Source organism: Notechis scutatus, chromosome 1, assembly GCF_049901735.1.
Source record: "Notechis scutatus isolate UNSWTSFEM ecotype Mainland chromosome 1, rNotScu1.2, whole genome shotgun sequence".
Classification (NCBI taxonomy): Eukaryota; Metazoa; Chordata; class Lepidosauria; order Squamata; family Elapidae; genus Notechis; species Notechis scutatus.
In genome coordinates, this window is record NC_142009.1 from 189,562,587 (window position 1) to 189,582,251 (window position 19,665).

At 36.3% G+C, this 19,665-nt stretch overlaps 1 protein-coding gene across 2 annotated transcripts in view; it reads left to right on the top strand.

Moving 5' to 3' along the window:
* Positions 1–19,665, top strand: part of LOC113418688 (neurabin-1-like) — a 58,682-nt gene that overhangs the window by 16,914 nt on the left and 22,103 nt on the right. For both annotated transcript variants that reach the window (XM_026677702.2, XM_026677703.2), the window contains exons 7-13: positions 1,792–1,935; positions 3,856–3,909; positions 6,083–6,312; positions 8,235–8,325; positions 8,412–8,583; positions 9,240–9,391; positions 11,676–11,988. In XM_026677702.2, the coding sequence (XP_026533487.2) occupies positions 1,792–1,935; positions 3,856–3,909; positions 6,083–6,312; positions 8,235–8,325; positions 8,412–8,583; positions 9,240–9,391; positions 11,676–11,988 (1,156 nt within the window). The remainder of the gene's footprint in view (positions 1–1,791; positions 1,936–3,855; positions 3,910–6,082; positions 6,313–8,234; positions 8,326–8,411; positions 8,584–9,239; positions 9,392–11,675; positions 11,989–19,665) is intronic.

Here is a 19,665-nt window from a genome sequence, read left to right on the forward strand (position 1 = left end):
ACCAGAAACCTTGGAGCAACAGATAGAAAAAGTTATCTAGGTTGTTATCTGACAGTTAGAAATTATTCATGAATTCTTATCTAAGGTGATCATCCGTTGAGGGAGAAATAAGTGGGGTGGGGAAGAAGAAAATTTCCGACAGCAATTTATGAATTGCATAAATTACATAAAGAGAATACATGGCAGGTAAGTCAAACTTTTTTTAATTGGAAGGGACAGAGCCCTTCAAGAAAAACCAGGCACATGAGTGGAGAGTTGTGTCCTCATTCCATCCCACATTATTTGTTCCTTCTGTCTCATTCATAGACTAACAGTCATTCCCAGTTCTTCCTGTGAATTATTACATTTTGTTCTCCTTTTTTTCTTTTTCTTATTAAACTGCATTTTTTTTCTCCCTGTCTCCATTTTTCTTTCAACCATGGACAAGCTTCAGGTTCCTTCTTTTAAATCTTATTTAATGGGACCTAGGAAAGTTGCCTTTTCTGTGGTTGCCCCATTTTCTCTGGATTGACATCCACCCCAAGATTTTTAACAGGCCCCAACTTTTTTTGCTTTTAGGAAAGCTGTTAACAGCTGTCTCTTCCCTCAAGCGTTAGGAGCTGGTTGAGTGGGAGTCCCCTGTAACTGCTGTGCTGTGTCCTTCGTTGCCATTTATAGTTGATATTTATGTATTGTTTACTGTTACGTTCCTTGTTATTTATTTACTTTTATGTTGTCCGCCTCATGATCACATTGGTTGAGTTGGGCAGAGTTTTAAACCATACAGATAAATGCTATATCCCTTTTCCTCTTATACCTTTGTCCATGTGTTGCGATCCTCTCAACATAAAATTTTCCTGGTCTCTCCTACCTACATACTGTATATGATAAGGTAGTCGTTCAGTTTCAGTCGTTAAATTTAGTTCATCCAATGAGTAATTTTCTCCTTCTCCCATTTCTTCTTCCCCAGCAGTTTTGCTGTTTAATTGTGGAAGATTGTTTCTTTTTTAAGATCACTTTATAGATCTGTAAAATCCTTTTGAAAGGAGTTGTTGACAGTAGATATTTATGTTTGTTAGGAGTGAGGAACCTGTAACCACACAAATCAACAGTGAATCCCAGCACCTCCCATGTTCAGCTATATTGATTCTTCTGATAAAGTAAAAATTGTTAATGACTGTATTTCATTGAAACAATAAGCCATACATCTTGGTTAGTAAAGCATTAGGCATAATACAATTTAGCTATAATTTTATATTATTATTATAAATAAATGCTGTTATTTAATAAATGGAAGTCTGGGTGGTTACGTTTGCATTGACATATTTAGTGCCCTTATAAAGATAACATTGGACTATAAATTAAATACTTTATGTAAGCATTAAATAAAAAAATTAAAAGCAAGGCAAGTAACTTTTCTTCATTTTGTTTTTCTTCTGCTACACTTTGTACCCATTTGTGTTTTCCTGATTTGTAAAGCCCCTTTGCTCAAAAAGAGGAACAAAGTGAGGATAGTAGGGCAACATGGACTAGCAGATTTCTTGCTCAAAATATACTTTCAGCCAAATTTTATGTTCAGATTCAAAGTTTATTTTGGTCAGAGATCAATGTAATCAAATTTGATGGTTTAAAATGTCATATGAAGCAACAATTAAATATGTAAATATAAACTATTAAGCATTTACTTTTAAAAATGTTAGATTTTAAGCTTTGCATGTTCATAAAAATATAAAAAATAACATGTATATATAATAGCATATTTTAAGAAAGTTTGATATTGCTTTAATAAAATATTGTTTAATATTGTTTCAGGATGAAGATTATGATGAAGATGATGTTTCTTTTGAATCACATTTGCAAGAAAAATCAGTAGAAGTATTTTATCTTCCTGAAAATGAAGATATTAACTTCCCATTAGATATGGATTCTACACAGTTCATGCTGAAGTTTAAAGAGGTAGGTGCAATTTTTTATCTCTTAAAATGGATGATAGGAAGTTTACTATTATAGAAAATCTGATGTTACAATTTAATGATATCTTTTTCAAAGGTATCTTTGGAACTGAAGAACCCAATAAAATTTATGGAATATATTGTATTTTAAAAATATTTTCTAGATGTGTATGTAGGAATTCTACTTCCTATTCAAAATATAAAATATCCTGGGAATGTTGTTCATTTTAATAAGTCCAGAAAAACCATTTTATATATCTGTTTCATTGAGAAATATTATTTAGTAAGCATATCTAAATAAGTGATAAATGTATAATCAAAATCATAATAAAACCATTAATGCATGAAAAATACCAGAATCAATTCAATACAGGTAGTCCTCAACTTACAACAGTTCATTTAGTGACTGTTCAAAGTTACAATGGCACTGAAAGCAGTGACTGATAATCATTTTCACATGTATGAACTTTGCAGCATCACCATGGTCACGTGATCAAAATTTAGATGCTTGGCAACTGGCTTGCAGTTAAGATGGTTGCAGTATCCTGGGGTCACATGATCATCTTTTGCGACAAGCAAAGTCAATGGGGAATCCAGATTCATTTAACAGCCGTGTTACTAACTTAACAATTGCAGTGAATCACTTAACAACTGTGGCAAGAAAGATCGTAAAATGGGGCAAAGTTCACTTAACAAATGTCTCACATAGCAACAGAAATTTTGGGCTCAATTGTGGTCATTAGTTGAGGAGTACCTGTATTGCAGTAATCTAAGCATATAAGCACAATAAGGGCATATGTTACTCTTCACTACATGTAGCATTTTCCACATAATACCACCTATGGGATTACACTATGTTCTTCCTCTACCTCTTCCCAATCCTCACTCCATTTCTTTCAATCCATTCTTCAGTCCTTTCTGGGGCAAAATCCAGATAGCTGATCCAGCTGCCATGCTCAAATCTCAGCTTTCTCCACTATATTCCTTTTGCCTGCCTCAGCAAAACAGTTGTGACCTCCATGCTGTTGATGTGACACTGGCCCCTTCCCCCACCCAAAGCCACTGCTTCCAAAGGAGTTGCCTTTTCAGACTCTGTTATTTCCTTCCACTGTACTTTTAGCTAATAACACTTTGAGGCTCTTCTAAGACTTTTGAAAAAAGAGAAAAACATATCCTTTTTGTATAAAGCATATATTTATATCTTTGTTTTGATTCAGTTGCATAGTAGGCTTTAGAGAATTAATTTTTATCTTTTAAGCCTTCTAATGAATACTTCTTGTCAACAATAATAAAGGTGATTATGTAAAGAAATATTTTAAGGCAGTGTATATTGGAAAATATATTAATATATCAGTTGGAACCATTTTTATCTAGCAATATACAGTATCATGATTCTTTAACATGAATCAAACAGTGACTCTATTCATATTTATCTTACATAAATGCGTCATATAATTATCAGCTGGAAACAATTCAAAAAGAGAAAGAGCTGACTGAAATTTGGATGTCAGCAAAATTGGTGGGAAAAACAAGTCATAACTACTTCCTTGACTAGTTCTAGTAGTCTGCCTCTTATATTTGGACAAAACTTATATATCTTATATATTTGGCCAGAGATTGGGAATCTGTGTCCCTTCAGATATTGCTGAATTTTATCATTTAACAGATTTAGCCATCATGGCTAGTAGTGAGGTAATTTATGAACTGTAGCCTAGCAGTATCTTGAGATCAGTTGGTCTAGTGTAAGTATGTAATAAATGAGTGGTTTTATTCTGCTTGAGGAGAAGAGCAAGTGGGCACTTTGAGATTATAAAACTTTATTGCTTCCAATGTGATGGGAAAAATGTGAACATGTATAAAATGAATTTTCAAATATCAGTTGCACTTTTTTTCTTCAATAAAACGTTCTATGCATTTTTTCTAGTTACAATTAAAGCATGCAGTTACAGTGGCTGAAGTTAATCAACTTAAGGAAAAGGTAAATTTTCAATATATGCTTTTAAAAAATATGTTTAAATTCAGTTTTGTAAATTCAGAATGAATAAATTAAAGGCAAACAAGATAAAACCAAATTTTTAATTTCAACTAAAAATAGAAAACATTATGCAATTTGTGCTAATCTGTGAGGAATGTTTTCTGTAGAATTTCATTACACATGTGATGTACTTGTTGAAATAAAAATAAGTAAGCAAATGAAAGTCACAAATAGATAGGAGGAATAATTTATTTTGTAAGGATAACAATTGTCATTTGTAAGTAAGGGCAGTGTCTTATTCTCATCCAGGGTACATGGCTTAGAATTGTTTGATACTTTGAGATTTTTAATATTCTGGTATAGAATACCTTTTTACATAAGTCCTGTCTCCCTTCCCCAATTAATTAAACAGATGTTCCAGTGCAACATAAGATGTACTGCTTGTACTGCATTTTTGATAGCAGAGAAGGATTTCATAGTATATGAATTTTCTATAGAATAAGATCTAGGTCATTTGCTTTCTTATAATTAAAACATAGTATATAACTTGGATCACTGAATCTAAATCAGGGGTCACCAACTTTTTGGACCTCCAGGACCACCAAATGCATAATTTTAAATCCCGCAGACCACTAATGAATTTTGACTGATGGTGGCTTGCTGATCTTGGGGGGGGGGGGAGATATCTGATCTAAACTCGGAGGGCTGGCAGTGATGTTCTCTCTCTCTCTCTCTCTCTCTCACACACACACACACACACACACACAGAGAGAGAGACAGAGGTCCCTCACACACCCTCCAAGGCAGCCACATTCCTTCACTAACCTGCTTTTCAGCTCCATTCTCAGGGGGAGAGGGGGGGTATCCTGCGATCCCAAATAAAAACTATCAATCGGTAGGAAAACGGGGTGTCTGCAGAGACCCTAGGAAAATCCCCCAAAAAGTCTTCAGGAAAATCCCCCATCCCGTTTTCATACCTGTCAATCATTCTTTATTTTGGATCGTAGGATACCGTCTCCAGCTCTGTTCTTTGGGTGGGGGGAGAGAGAGACTTTTGGCTTCATGCAATGAAAGTAGCAGAAGTCTTTCTTTCTCTCCCCCAAACTCTGCCAGAAATGAGTCTCAACTTGTCGCGCTAGCGCAGCGTCTTGGAGCAGGATGACTTGCAGGGTGCCAAAGACTCATTTCTGGCAGAGTTTGGGGGAGAGAAAGAAAGACTTTTGCTGCTTTCCTTGCGTGCAGCAAAAAGCAGAAGAAGAAAGAAGCAGCCCAGTGGCCAGGCCAGGCGCGTTGGGCAAGTTCCCCCGCTCTGCCCTTTCCCCCCTCCCCATACTACCTCGTGTTGTTCACAATGCAAGCCTTGTGTTCCCGCAGGCCATGTGGGCAACGCAGCTTTGTGTTCTGGTGCACCTGATTAATTGCTTTGTGGGGTGCTTTGGGAAAGACATTTCTCTGCGGACCACCAAAATTTTCTTTTGGGCGACCACTGATCTAAATCACAGATGCATTCCTAAAACTTTAACATTTTTGCAGTATGAACTGAAAACAGTTTCTAACAGTGCTGCAGTGATAGAAAAGTAAGTAACAGGTAATCCAGTGGAATTTTTTCTAGCAATGAAACTAAAAAATTGCTGACTATATTCCTTGAAGTTTTGAGTTTGACAATATCAAGTAGGATCATTTTCCTTATTTATATGCATTCTTCATTTAGTATGTTTAATATACATTCTTCACATAGTGCAACATATAAGGAATTGCCATCAAGAAACTAGGCAATCATGTAGGAGGAAAACATTTGTTTCAAAGCTAGCATATTAATATCAGCAAGAAATAGAAAACATATCCATAAAATTTAGCTTACCAATGAAGTTTTGGAAAATAAGGTAAATATATATTTTACTTTCAGGGTAGCAGATCTTTTATATCAGTTAGAACAGTTTGAATGTTAGAAATTAGATGGCCAGAGATTAAAAAAAGCATGAATTACTATAAAATGAATTCATCTGTGTGGATTTTATGCAAATGGATAGCAGCTTACCTAAAACTAAGGCAAAATTAGTAATTGTTCCTTGTTATATTTTGGAGAGAAACTTACTTGTTTGGCTTAAAATCTAATCAATTAATCTATACATGAATGAGTAATTACTAAAGTCTAATCATTTGAACTTTTTTTAAGCTAAAAGCAACAGAAGCTGAAAAGATTGAATGGGAGTTAAAGAAATTGCAGCTCCAGGAAACTATAGATGATAATAAAGAAAAAATAAAAAAGCTAGAAACCTACTGGTTAGAAGCCCAGAGTTTATGCAAAACAGTAAATGAGCATCTTAAAGAAACTCAAGAACAATATGATGTGCTGGAAAAAAAATATAACAAAGCGAAGAAATTACTCAAAGAATATCAGCAGAAGTAAGTGTGTTAATGTTATGCTCTGTCAGTTAAGCTCATCTATGCTTGTAATTTCTTACATGTACAATTTGTTTGTTATTGCTATGTTTTTTTCTGTATGTTTGTAGGTAATTAAAATCAGGGTCTTGGTGTAGGTTAAAGTACTACATACGATATTAGCACTTTATTTTAGACACAAGAGAAAAAATGTAGGACAACATGAATTATGTAATTCAGGGAAAAGCAACAAATCCTGAAACGATATATTGTAGGCAGTGATGACATTGCAGTTTTATCAAAATAGAGATGGAGAATGTGTTCTTTCAGCTGTTGCCCAATTCCATCTTTCATCATTGGTTGGACTAGTTGAAGCTGCCAGGGGTTATAGTTCAGTAATATCTAGAGGTCATAAGTTCCTCATTTCTGATGTCATTTCATTGAGGTTATTTTCAAAGAACATGAAACAATTTCAAAATATGGGTATTCAGGCCTCCGAATACAACTTAATTCTTGTGTTTTTTAAAATATCAGATTACTTATATATCTAACATGTCCATAAAACAAATGACGTGAGTGGCTTGAAAGAGTAATAGTTTAAAAGACATAGCATAGTAAAAAAGAAAAGTAATGAAAATGAAAACAATTAGGAGAGTATATGGCATTTAAACAGAGAATCTATTTCCAAAGTTGCAAAAGCATATCAAATAAGAAAAATATTTAAACCAGCTTTCTCTAGCTATATGTCCTCCAGAACAGTGATCCCCAACCTTTTTTACGCCACGGCCCGGTATCCCCAACCTTTTTTATGGCGCGGCCCGGTACCGACATCAGCTGGGCGCTGCCATCTTGTTTTGATGAAAAAGTGCTTCCGGTGAGCTTTCACCTGGAAAAGCTCACGGAGCACTCATCAAAAGATGGCGGCAGCCCTTTCCGGAAATGGCTTTCACCGGAAAGCTCACGCGCCGCATCTCTTCCGGTGAGCTTCAAAAGCTCACCGAAGCACTTTTTCATCAAACAAGATGGCAAGATCACGAGCGCAGCGCCGCCATCTTGTTTGAGAGCTCCGTGAGCTTTCACCTGGAAAGCTCACCGGCACTTTCATCAAAACAAGATGGCGGGCCAGCAAGCCAGCGGCCCGGTAGGACTTGTTCCACGGACCGGTACTGGTCCAGCGGACCGGTGGTTGCGGACCCCTGCTCCAGAAGACATCATTTATGATATTTTTGTTATTTACAAATAAATACTAAAAGCCATGCAGATGGTCTCAGTGAAGGTGCAAAAGAGTTTTAAAAACCAACAAAAATGTGAATTATGAATTGTGCCATGTCCACGTTAATTCAACATAGAATTAATTTTAAGATGTTTGTATATGTGCTTCCCATTAAAAAATACATTGGGATGAATTTAACTATACAAGAAAAGAAATAGAATCCAGGGTATATTTTCCTTTCAGAATTCTTACCAAAAGTTGCCTGTATGTAGCATACAAGGACGTTAATCATACATATTTCTGCAGATATGTCTTTATGGTGAGGGATGGTTTTGTATTTTAGTTAGGTTATTAAGCTCAGCAGCAATACTCGTGAGATTGGTATTAGCTGGTAAAAAGAGGCAATCTGTTCTGCAAAGGGGAATGGTGGGAAAGAGATACAGTGATGAAAGATGAAAGAGCAAAGGTCAGATGGGAAAAAAGGGCAGGGAAAAGGTTGAAACTCTATATCGCATTTACACCATCTGTCCAAGTGTATTACTTCATATATATTTATAGGCAAATACACTTAATGAATAATACAATATAAATAATGAATTGAAGATAAGAGGAAATTTTCTCTTTTTTAAAGAAGAAAAATGATGGGTTGCTAACAAGCTGAAATGAATAAACTTCAGTTTTTTTCTTGTTACTCCTTTATGTTGCCTGATGATATGTTTGTTCCCTCTCCCAGAGAAGAACTCATGATAAAAGAAGATCAAAGAAAAATTACTGAAGAGAACAATCAGGAACATGCAAATCAATTAAAAAATTTGCAGGAGAAGGTCTGGACAAAATGATATTTTAAATGTTATTTTAAAGGTCTTTGTAAATGTGTCTCAGTTTTTAAAATGATGTTTATCATCTTCAGATCACAGAGCTTGAAGACAAATTAAAAATATATGAAAAACTCCCCTATATGTTTGGAAGTAGTATTTTATTAGACTCTGTCACGCCAAATACTGAACAACTGGCAGAACATTTTGAAATTAAGGATGATATGCAGGGAATTGACTCTTCAGTGGAGAAATTAGATTTTTCTGGTGAGTAATAAACATATGTATTGGTATGCTCTGCAAACTATGATATTGAAACCTGTGGCAAAGTCCTAATTGCTAGATACTATGTTAATTGAGACCAAAAAATTCCATCATTAAGCAATGTGGTCATAAGTCAAAAAACCACTTGACTGCACAGTTTAGGGATGGCTAGTCCTGCTTGCCGCCATCAAGTGAGAATCCCACTTGACCTTGACTTCCAACTTACTGCTGGCTTTCCCATTGACTTTGCTTGTGGGAAGCTGGCAGAGAAGATTGCAAATCATGATCATGTGATCACGGGAGCTGTGAAGTTGTAATTCGCAAGCCCACAATCAGGACTGCAGGGACTACAATGTCTCATTGTAACCACTACTTGTTACCATGGTAAATTTAAACAGACTCAGATTAAACAGTCATTAAATGACTGTTAAACCACTTAAATGAACTGCAATACATTTTTATAACATGACATTAAGTTGTCCTACTACAGGTGGTATAGTGACAGTTATCTTCTTTTGTAAAACAATATATCAGAATCTAAATTGTTATTTGTTTAATTATTACAAATAAACGAGAATATTGAATAATTTTATAATAAAATGGGGTGATGAATAAATACTATAGTAACTTTTTGATAAGTGACTATGCATTTGTTACAGATTTTGATACCTTTGTTGGAGACCCACCAAGGTTAGATACAAGTGCTCATAAAGCTAAGGCCCAGCTTGCCTTGAAAGTAAAACGTCAGCCACCTTCTCGGTCAAAGCTAAAGGAATCTCTTGGTGCCAAACAAAAAGATAGAAACTCACAGGTATAGTGTTCATTTTATTTTCCAGGTATAACTTGGTACTTTGTCTATGATTAAAGTATACATGAGATAAACTATATCATTTACTCGGCATTTCTGGCATATGATCTAAAAGGTCTCTCATTTCTTTGTTCTCTCAGCTTCTCAAAACAAGTGTTTTTAGCCATATTTAACATTCATTTATTTGTTCATACATTTTCTATAGCTGCCCAATTCAACCAAGTGACTCTGGATGTCTTGCAATTGATGTAGACACTGTTCATTCTTCTGCAGCTTTCCAATAACTATCAAATTTAAAGTGCTGGTGCATTTGACAGACTTTGAGAGGAATATTAGACTAATAGGCATATATAGTTCTTTAAAAATATGGATTCAGTTAATAGGGACACAAGGGGTTTTATATTATCTCTTTAGTCTCATTTCTTTCCAGCATGTGCAAGTACTTTCCTTTTTGGAAAATAGCTAACTTAAATTGGGTAGAATGGAATAAAGTAATGATTATATTTGTTACATTTTGCTTGTGGATTTAGGTTTGGCTAGAAGGTATATAATTTCACAGGCCTTTTTCTACTGCTTAAGGAAATACTCATGAAACTGATTTTTTCTTACATTTATTTCAGCTCTATGGAAATCATTACTAATGTGGAATATAGAAAGGACTTTAAAAATCAATTTAAAGCATACAGCTCAGCCCTGCTTGTCATTAGCCCTATAATCTATACTGAAACAGCTGACTATGGGGGAAAATAAAGATTTATAATAGTTTATGTTTAAGATATATGAAAACAAAGTTTTAGTATGCTCTTGAGTACTATACCTGGACTGCTAGGAGGTTGAAACAGACAATTAAAATAGGTTGACCTGCACTGTAATTTGGCATTTATTTATATAGCTATAGCAATAGGCCTTAGGCTTATATACCACTTCAAAGTGCTTTACAGCCTTCTTTAAGCGGTTTACAGAGTCAGCCTATTGCCTCCAACAATCTGGGTCCTCATTTTTTCTGTGGAAGGATAGAAGGCTGAGTCAACCTTGAGCCAGTGTGAATTGAACTGCTAAACTGCTGTCAGTCAACAGTCAGCAGAATTAGCCTGCAATGCTGCATTTTAATCACTGTACCACCACGGCTCAATGTAAGATTTTTTAAAGCTGGAAATGCACCTATCTCTACTTCAACAAAGGTTTGCATTAAATTATTTTATGGTTACTTTGAATCTGGCATTAATTAAAAGTTACATTGTACAGTAAGTTAGTCTTTTGAACTCCTTCGTAGGGTATAAGAATCACAAACTTTGCAATGTTTGGAAATTAGAAAAATGACAGGGATCAAACAAAAGTAACTTCTATTATGATTGAAAAAGACATATATTTATCTTTGCTATCTTTTTAAAAATTTATGTTTAGGTAATACAGCTCTTCCTTCATATGCTTTACTGCGTACATAGATTTGAACAGTTCCAACTGAGAAGAAGAATAAAATGTCAAAAGATATTTTTGATATTTTCTTGTTTTGATTTGACTTTACAAAGCTGCTGCCTTATAGTGCTTGTCCTAGCTACATTGCTACTAGTTTTCCAGTGCCACTTAAGACTTCACACTCAGGATTTATTTGTTTCTTAATTATTAAATGCTGCATACTGAATTATGAATGCTTCTTTTTATCTGAATTCTTAACTGATATTCTACTACTTTTTATTTTATTTATTTTGGCTGCCTTTTATATGTGTATGTATACATACATATATACATGCATATAAAAGATATCTCATATACACATGAAAGGGTGAGAGGGAGGGAGAGAGAGAGAGACAATGTTTAATCGTTACTACATAATAATGTAAATAATTATGAATGTTATTAAAAACAATATAATGTTTGCATAATATGTGTAATTACAATTACATTTAATATTTTATTTCATATTAATATACATTACATTGCTTATTTATATATGTTAATATACAGAGATGAAAAGATGTGTTGAAAGTGAAATTGTAACAAATTAAGCAACAGGTTTTGGTATGACAACTTAGGCAATTTAAATTGGTGTTATGAAGAAAGAGTGGTATGCAACAAGGGAATATTTCTAGAGAAAACTTTCACAACGAAGGCATCGCAGAAAGGATACTGGCTTGATATTACCTTAAGTTATTTCAGCAAGGTGATTCACAGCATATTATGGATAACAGCTTTAACAAATTAGCAATATAGGAAAATCTGGGTGTTGAAAAATCATAGTCCTAAAGTTGCTTAGAATATTAATGTTGTTTTCTTACTTATGGTTTAGGATATTAATGATGATACAAAAGAAAATACCTTGAGTAAGTTTCCAGATGTGACAGAAAAAGTCATTTCATCACAGCAAAACGATACCGATAAAAAAAATGATAAATTGGAGTGTGCTGAAAACAGTGACCTTTTATTAGAACCAAGTCCACCACTTTCTGTGCACTCTTCTCCAGTGTATAAACTGCAGACAGAAGACACTGCTGGAATAGCTCAGTCACTACCTAATGATGATTCTGCTCCAAATTCTCCTGCTGGATATTGCCGAAATGTTAAGCAAAGAGAATCGAAAGGAAAGGGGAAAGTGAATAAAGGTAAGATTAAGATGATTATGTTACGTTCATCCAACTGGGCTATCATTGTGGTCTAAATAATTTCTTATGTCTTCATTGCCACAGAACCTGTAGATTTTCTTGGAGAAGTGTGGGGATCTGCTTCAGAAAAGGCACAAAGAGAATAGAGGAAAGGAGGGAAGGGAAATAGAGAATTCTCACTGCATGAATGGAAATATGATATAATATTTCATATAGTCCTTTAATGTTTTAAAATGATAAAGTAATAATTATGCCACAACACCTAGGCATTTGTATAATTGCAATAGAATAAAAAATATATAATATAATTCAGCCTTACTAAACTTAGCAAAGTCGCCGTTACAATCACATGGTAGCTTATTACTTGCATTTTGTAAGTTGTATTACTTCAGATCATGGCCAGAGTTTCATCCCTTGCGCTCTGGTCTTATAATTTATAGTTTATTGATAGTTTTATATATGATCAGGACTTATATTTTATGTTCACTGAACAGATTCAGTTAATATCAAATGTTTATTATGATTGTCATACTTGTATCAGAAGCACCAACGCGCTTTCAAGTTGAAAGGATTATCTAGTAACATCATCATTGTTTTGGGGGGACATCCAGTTGAAAGCTCCTTTCATGTCCCCGGCAGGAGCTGTAATGAAAGACAGGAGCTCACCCTACCCTACAGTAGCACTCAGCTCTCAAACGCATACTTGCTAACCTCCAACCCATCATCCTAACCATGAGAACCACTGTGCTCCTGTGCTTATTACGATCAAAGACTAATATAAGGCAGATGGGGTACAGTCAATTAAAAAGCATAGAAATACAACAGAGTCTAAAAAAGTCATAATAATAAAAAGCTAAAGGATTTAAAACAAAGTATATATAAAAAAGCAAAAGCCTAAAAGGAGGGGGAGAAGCAGAGGTGGCATTCAACCGGTTCGCACCAGTTTGAGTGAACTGGAAGTGGTGATTTGGTGTGGATCGCCAAACCAGTGGTGACCCCTGGCTGGCCATGCCCCCAACCCAGTTGGTCACTTGCCCAGGTGCTCTCCTAGCTTTCCCTACCACAGCACAGCTCAGGCGGATGTCTCGTGGCTGCTGCACATGCGCACTGTGTGTGCAGCCGCTATACATGCAGTGTACATGTGCAGCTGCCCCAGGATATCCGCCCACCTGCCCACCCTCCTGGAGCACGCTTTCTTCCTTCTCTCAGCGCATGCGCCTCTTCCGGCCCGGTCCAGCCAGCCAGTAGGTGGCTACATGTCCAGCAGCCTCTTTCGCAGCACAAAAAACCTCCCCCAACCAGCTGACTACTGTCCTCTTCCTCGGCCATACAGAACAAACAGGCAGAGAAGGAGGGGAGCAGCCAGCTGGTTGCGCTGGAAAAGGGGCGGCTGGAGACCGAAAAGAAGTTGCCTCCGGCCGCCTCTTTCAGAGGGCTGCATCACTGCACTCAGATTTGCTTGGGCAAGTCCCTTCGATGCAGTGGGCTCAATGGGTGGACCTGTGTGGCCGGCGCCTAGAATGCTATGGCAGCACATTGGAGAAGTGGAGCAAAGCCACTGCTAGAAGCCTATAGCCACTGCCTGTTTTCTTTGGTGAGGGAGGAAGGAAGATAAGGTTTCAGGCAGTTGGGAAAGCTGCCTAGCCCAGAGCTGCCGGTGGGGGGGGGGGGCAGGCTGCAGCACACGCCTTGCTTGAATTTCCCAGCCCCAAAAGCGGGAGGGGAGAAAGTCCCGCCCATGGCTCCTTTGTTGGACCTGGAAGCCTTGCCTGCCGCGGCTTTTTCAGGCAACGCAGAACCAGAGACTGGCTGGGGAGAACCCTTGTAACGAGTGATGCTGCCGGGCACTTGGAAGCGTGTGTGTGTTTGTTTCAGATGGGTGCTTGGAAGCATGTGTGTTTGTGTGTGTTTCAGGTGGGCGGTTGGAAGCGTGTGTGTGTGTTTAAGGTGGGTCTCCTAGCTTTATTTTCCCAGCTCTTAACTTTCCCAAAAGTGGGAGAGGAGGAAGTCTCACCTGTGGCTCCTTTGTTGGACCCGGAAGCCTTGCCTGCCCGGAGACTGGCCGGGAAGAACCCTCGTAACGAGCGATGCTGCCGGGCGCTTGGAAGCATGTGTGTGTATGTGTGTGTTTGTTTCAGGTGGGTGCTTGGAAGCCTGTGTATGTTTCAGGTGGGTTCCTCTCCTAACTTTAGAAGGAGAGAGGGAAGGAGGAAGGGAAGGGATAGAAAGAGAAGGAAAGAGAAAGAGGGAGAGAAAGAGAAAGAGAAAAAGTGGGAGAAAGGAAGAGGAAGAGAGGGAAAGAGAAGAAAGAGAGGGAGAGAGAGAGAGGAAGAGAGAGAGAAAAGAGAAGAAAAAAGAAAGAGAAAAGGGAAAAAGAAAAAGAAAGAGAAAAGAAGAAAAGAAAGACTGGCTGGAAGGAAGGGAGAGAAAGAAAAGAGAGGGAGGAGAAAGTGAATGAGATATATGGATGGATGGATAGATAGATGGAAGGAGGGAGGGAGAGAGAGAAAAAAAAGTAGAGGAAGGAAGGAAGGACACAAACCCTGACTTCAGAAGACTTTTTGAAACAGCAGAGCAATCTAGGGCTGGAAGGGATCTCGGAGGTCATCTTCTAGTCCAAGGGTCTTCAAACTGGGCAAGTTTAAGACTTATGGACTTCAGCTCCCAGAATTCCTGAGCTAACATGAAGGAGGAATTCTGGGAGTTGAAGTCCACAAGTCTTAAAGCTGTCAAGTTTGAAGACCCCTGTTCTAGTCCAAGCCGCTGCTCCAGCAGGAGATCCTTACAGAATCATTGAATAGCAGAGTTAGAAGTAACCATGGATGCCATCTAGTCCAACCCCCTGCTCCAGCAGGAGACCTTATATCATCTGGAATCTGGATTATTTTGGTGCCTCTAACAGAGAGGAAAATTGGCAGAGGGGTTTACTAGGACAAGGCTGCCATGCAGAGGAAGGCAGAGATAGTCCTTCACTTATGACAACAATTGAGCCCAAAATTTTGGTTGTTAAGTGAGTTTCACCACATTTTACTCAATCCATGATATCTCCTGGGTCTAACGGTCATGTGCAGGCTAGGGAAGTAAATCTGAAGGTGTGTGCAATGTTCTAATGTACAGAAGTTATAGTTAAATGTGTGGCAGAAAGTGGACTATGGGTGTGTTTTTCCAAATGCAGTGAGGTTGAAAGTGTATAGTTTTAGAAGAGCTGTGTGTGTGTGTGTGTGTGTGTGTGTGTGTGTGTACTATGGGTGTGTGTGAGTATATATAGTAGATAATGTATCTTTTTGTGTGCCTTTACACACACTATACAATATAATATGTATGTACACATATGGCATATATACATAGGATTAAATAGTGTATTTTGGATATTCAGTAATAGTAAATAGAGAGGGAAATTGTATCTCTTTGAGGCCAGGCAAGGCACCCCTTGACGGAGTGACGTCAAGTTGGCCACGCCCACCCAGTCACATGACCACCAAGCCAGCCCACCCAATCACATAACCACCAAGCCACACCCACTAAATAAGCCACGCCCACAGAACCGGTAGTAAAAAAATTTGAATCCCACCACTGGTGGAGAGGAGCATAAAATTAGTAAATGAGAGACTAAATATCACAGTATAGAGCACTCTAGTATGAGGATGCTCATTAAAGCAAGTTTAGGGCCCGGGTCATTATTTGAATTAATAGTTTAACTTTTTTTAAAAGCCTTGTAAATCAAGGTTTAAAAAGGGTAAACCCTTTAAAAGTTTGGAGAAGGGATTTGTTTCATGGAAAATCAGTCATGCTCCTTAGTAGAGATTTTTCCAGTTGTGGATCCTAAAGGAACCCAATAATTGAAATGGCCCCATGCAAACATTACACTGAATAAATATTCTGCCTTTATGTGTTACAAAATTACTATGGATTCTATTCTTGTATATTGCTCTCAGAATATTTTTATAGAATGATTTACATTACATGTAATATAAATGAAAGATGGAAAAGATTTTTTTTCTCATTCAGAAATGGATGTGTATCAGTTGATATCCCCTCACTAAGACAATCATGTACATATTAGGTTCGTGGTAATTGTGCATTGTCCCTGTGTGAACCATCCTTATTTTGGTGGGATTCTTCTTCTTCCTACACAGGCCTTCCCTGCCACCTTGTTGGTTTTTCTTCCCCTGACACAGAGGCAGCATAAGGAGAAGTAGTCTTCTCTCAAGTGATAATCAACAGTTTTATCACCTCTTATTTTCTAAAAACAGTGCAACAAAAACAAAACATTAAATGGCTTTTTTAATATTTTGGGGTTTTTTGCAATGTTTTTCACAAAATAAAAAGCTAATTTATAGCCTTGGTTTTATTTTCCCAGAAATGTGCTGATTTGACAATTTATTTCCTGTTGTGGGTGATGGGATGTGCAAGAATGTGTAGATATATTTTATATTATAGCTATAAACAAACCACTGAAAACTAAAGAATTGGAAAAAACAATTGCAGTTTCAAAATAATAAATGGCAAAGTATTCAGTTTTTAAATGTATGTTAAACCTAGACTATATGGGATCATATGATTCAATCCTATCTTTCCACTGAAACAAGGCTATCTTGAATGCTAAACTCTGACATACATTATTAAACCAATTTTAAGATCTGTAAACATATTTTTTCTAAGAATGTACAGTTATGTTTTTCACTACTATCCAAGCAAGATATATTTTGCTCTTCATGCATAGGCAAGTGTCAGATTTGGGAGATATTAACATCTTACTTACTTACTTACCTCCATGAATCTGATGCATCATGGTAACCAATAGATATGCCTAAAACACCCACATTGATATTCTTCTGAATTGCACCTCTGACATTTTTAAAAAGAAGATGATAGTCAATCTTTTTTAAACAATAGTTGAGAAATCTATATACCCCAAAATAATTTTTTGTTGGACTAAATTTGTCCTTAAGTAAGAAGAAACACATTGCATCTTAAATCGGAAAGATATTGTTTTTGCAATATATGATGTTCCATTTCCATATTTAAAATTACTTTTATATTATCAAACTTCACTTAATAATTTTGTTTATTTGTTTATATTAAATTATCCATTTGACCTGATAATTTAATTTACATGTATATGTAAAATAATTCTTCAGTTTTCGTATACATCCAGAGACTGCTAAAGTGTCAAGGGACATAATAAATGCTTTACATTGTCCCTTTATATTTATTTTTCAAATTACATTGTTTCAATAATTTTTCAAAAGTTTTAAATTGTTTAATTATCTCCTTTTCATCTTATGATATCTATCCTCCCTCTTTTCCTGCCATTTTAAATTAAGAATAACTCAAAAATATAAACTTCTGATGAGATCTTAAATCAATTGCCTTATGTGACAGCTTTGATAGATTAAAATTAAGATGAGTAACAGAAGCCAGTATTAACATATGAGCCAACTTGGTGATGACCATAGCATATGGAAGATTGTGATTCAAGACAGAAAAAGAGTGAATGGGAAAGTCTTGAATTACAATGAAATAAAGGACAGAAAATAGATTACAGGTAGTCCTCAACTTACAACAGTCCATGTAGTGACTGTTCAAAGTTACAACGGCACTGAAAAAATTTACTTATGACCGCTTTTCAGTTTATAACTTTTGCATCATTACAGTGCTAATGGGATCAAAATTCAGGTGCTTGGAACTGGTTAATACTGATGACCACTGCCGTGTTCTAGGGTCATGTGATCACCTTTCTGACAGGCAAAATCAACGGGGAAACAGATTCACTTAATAACCAGGGCACTAACGTAACAACTGAAGCAATTATCTTAAAAAATGGCAGGAAAGGTTGTAAAATGGGGCAAAATTCACTTAACAAATGTCTCACTTAGCAACATAAATTTTGTGCTCAGTAGTGATCACAATTTGAGGACTACCTGTATTTATCTATCTGAAACTGTCAAAAAATATAATAAATCTGAAGGTAGGCTGATCTTGTGAAGTAATGAATTCACATATGAAAGTGTAAATTTAATTGAATGAAAGCACTGATGTATATAAATTGGTATATGTAGGTTGTGGTAATATATGAAAGTAGGGATCAATAGGTTGTGATTGTTACATGTTGTATTTTCATTAATAATGATAATGAAGAACCAGATATGAATTTTGAGAAAGACTATAAACATTTTGAATGAACATAATCCAGGAGAAAAACTATTCTGGAATTATTTTGAAATCTGCTTGAAACATAGTACAAAGAATTGTATTATAGAATGCTGTTGAAGTTAACACTAATGGGAAGTGTTAAAAAGAATGCTTGATAAAATAATGGAGTAGTTTGGCAATTTTTGAAGTGTCTTTGATTTAATGGTAATCCTTAGTTTATAGCCATTCATTCAGTGACATTCCAAATTATGACAATGCTGAACAAGTGGTACTGTGATGGAATGTGTCTACAAAAGGGAAGGTGATGTGACAGACTACAATAATGTAGGAAGTTCCCAGAAAGAGGGAGCACATTCTAAAAAGGTGTGTGAGAGGGGAAGACAAACATAGTCTAGAGCTGGTTCATGGGAAGTGGAAGAGAAAAGCCACTGCCTAGAATCTCACAGGATATATTTGTTAGGTTAGGATAGTATAGGTTTAGTCTGGCAAAATTCTATCTATGCAGTGTATGTAAATAAAGACTGAACTTTGGCTGATCTAGGCCCAACAGGTCCTCAAAGTCCAGTTATTACAGCATCCTTGCAGTTATTTCCCCAATAATATTATTCAAGATTATACAGATAAAACTAATAAAACTAGGCTTGCAGTCCTCAAGGTTTTCAATCTTTAATGAGCAATAAAAATACACTCCAAAGTAATTAAAAAGCTCAGGTTTGGTTGAACCTTGAGTCCATAAAAGAGTACATTAATGGCTCTGAGCTCATTGCAATCTGAGGATTCTCAGTTGTTTGTAAGACATTGTGAAAAGGTGCAGTTTTGCCTTCTACTGACAAATCCCACCCCCAGCTGTCTGGAGTTCATATGCAGTTTGTAATCTGAAGATCTCTCCTTGCTCCAGAGAGAATTCAGCAACCTGGATATAGTATTTAATTGCCTTTTGGCCACAATGTCTCCTGCTGTCCTCAGAGCATTAGGCCGCCATTCCTCATCAGAAGTAACCTTCCCACAAGCAAAGTCAGAGAGGAAGCTAGCAGGAAGTCACAGTTATGTGAGGTCCTCACTTAATCTTGCCTCACAAGAGTGACATGAACTGCTCTTGCTAAGTGATGAGGTCACTTGATGTCATTTTATGACTGGAGAGCATAGTGATGGCAACATTGGTCCAAATTGCCATTGTAAGCCAAAGATTACCTGTATTTGAGATTCTTGTTGATTTTTTTTTATTTTAGATTGCTTTAACCTGTAAATCTTGATTTGTTAGAATAGTGGGCCTCTCTTTTCTTCAATTTACAGTATGGTATAGATGAAGATTGCCCTCCTTATTTTTATTATATGCTGATGATATTTTGCATTTTATAGACTAGAAATGTCTATCTCCAATCTTATTAATATATTATATATAACATATATATTCTATAATTTGCAGTAAATCACTTGATGCTGTAACAACATTTAGAAAAGTGTAAGGACTGGACATTTTAGTTTATATATTGACTTCTTTATCACAACATAAAAATTTCA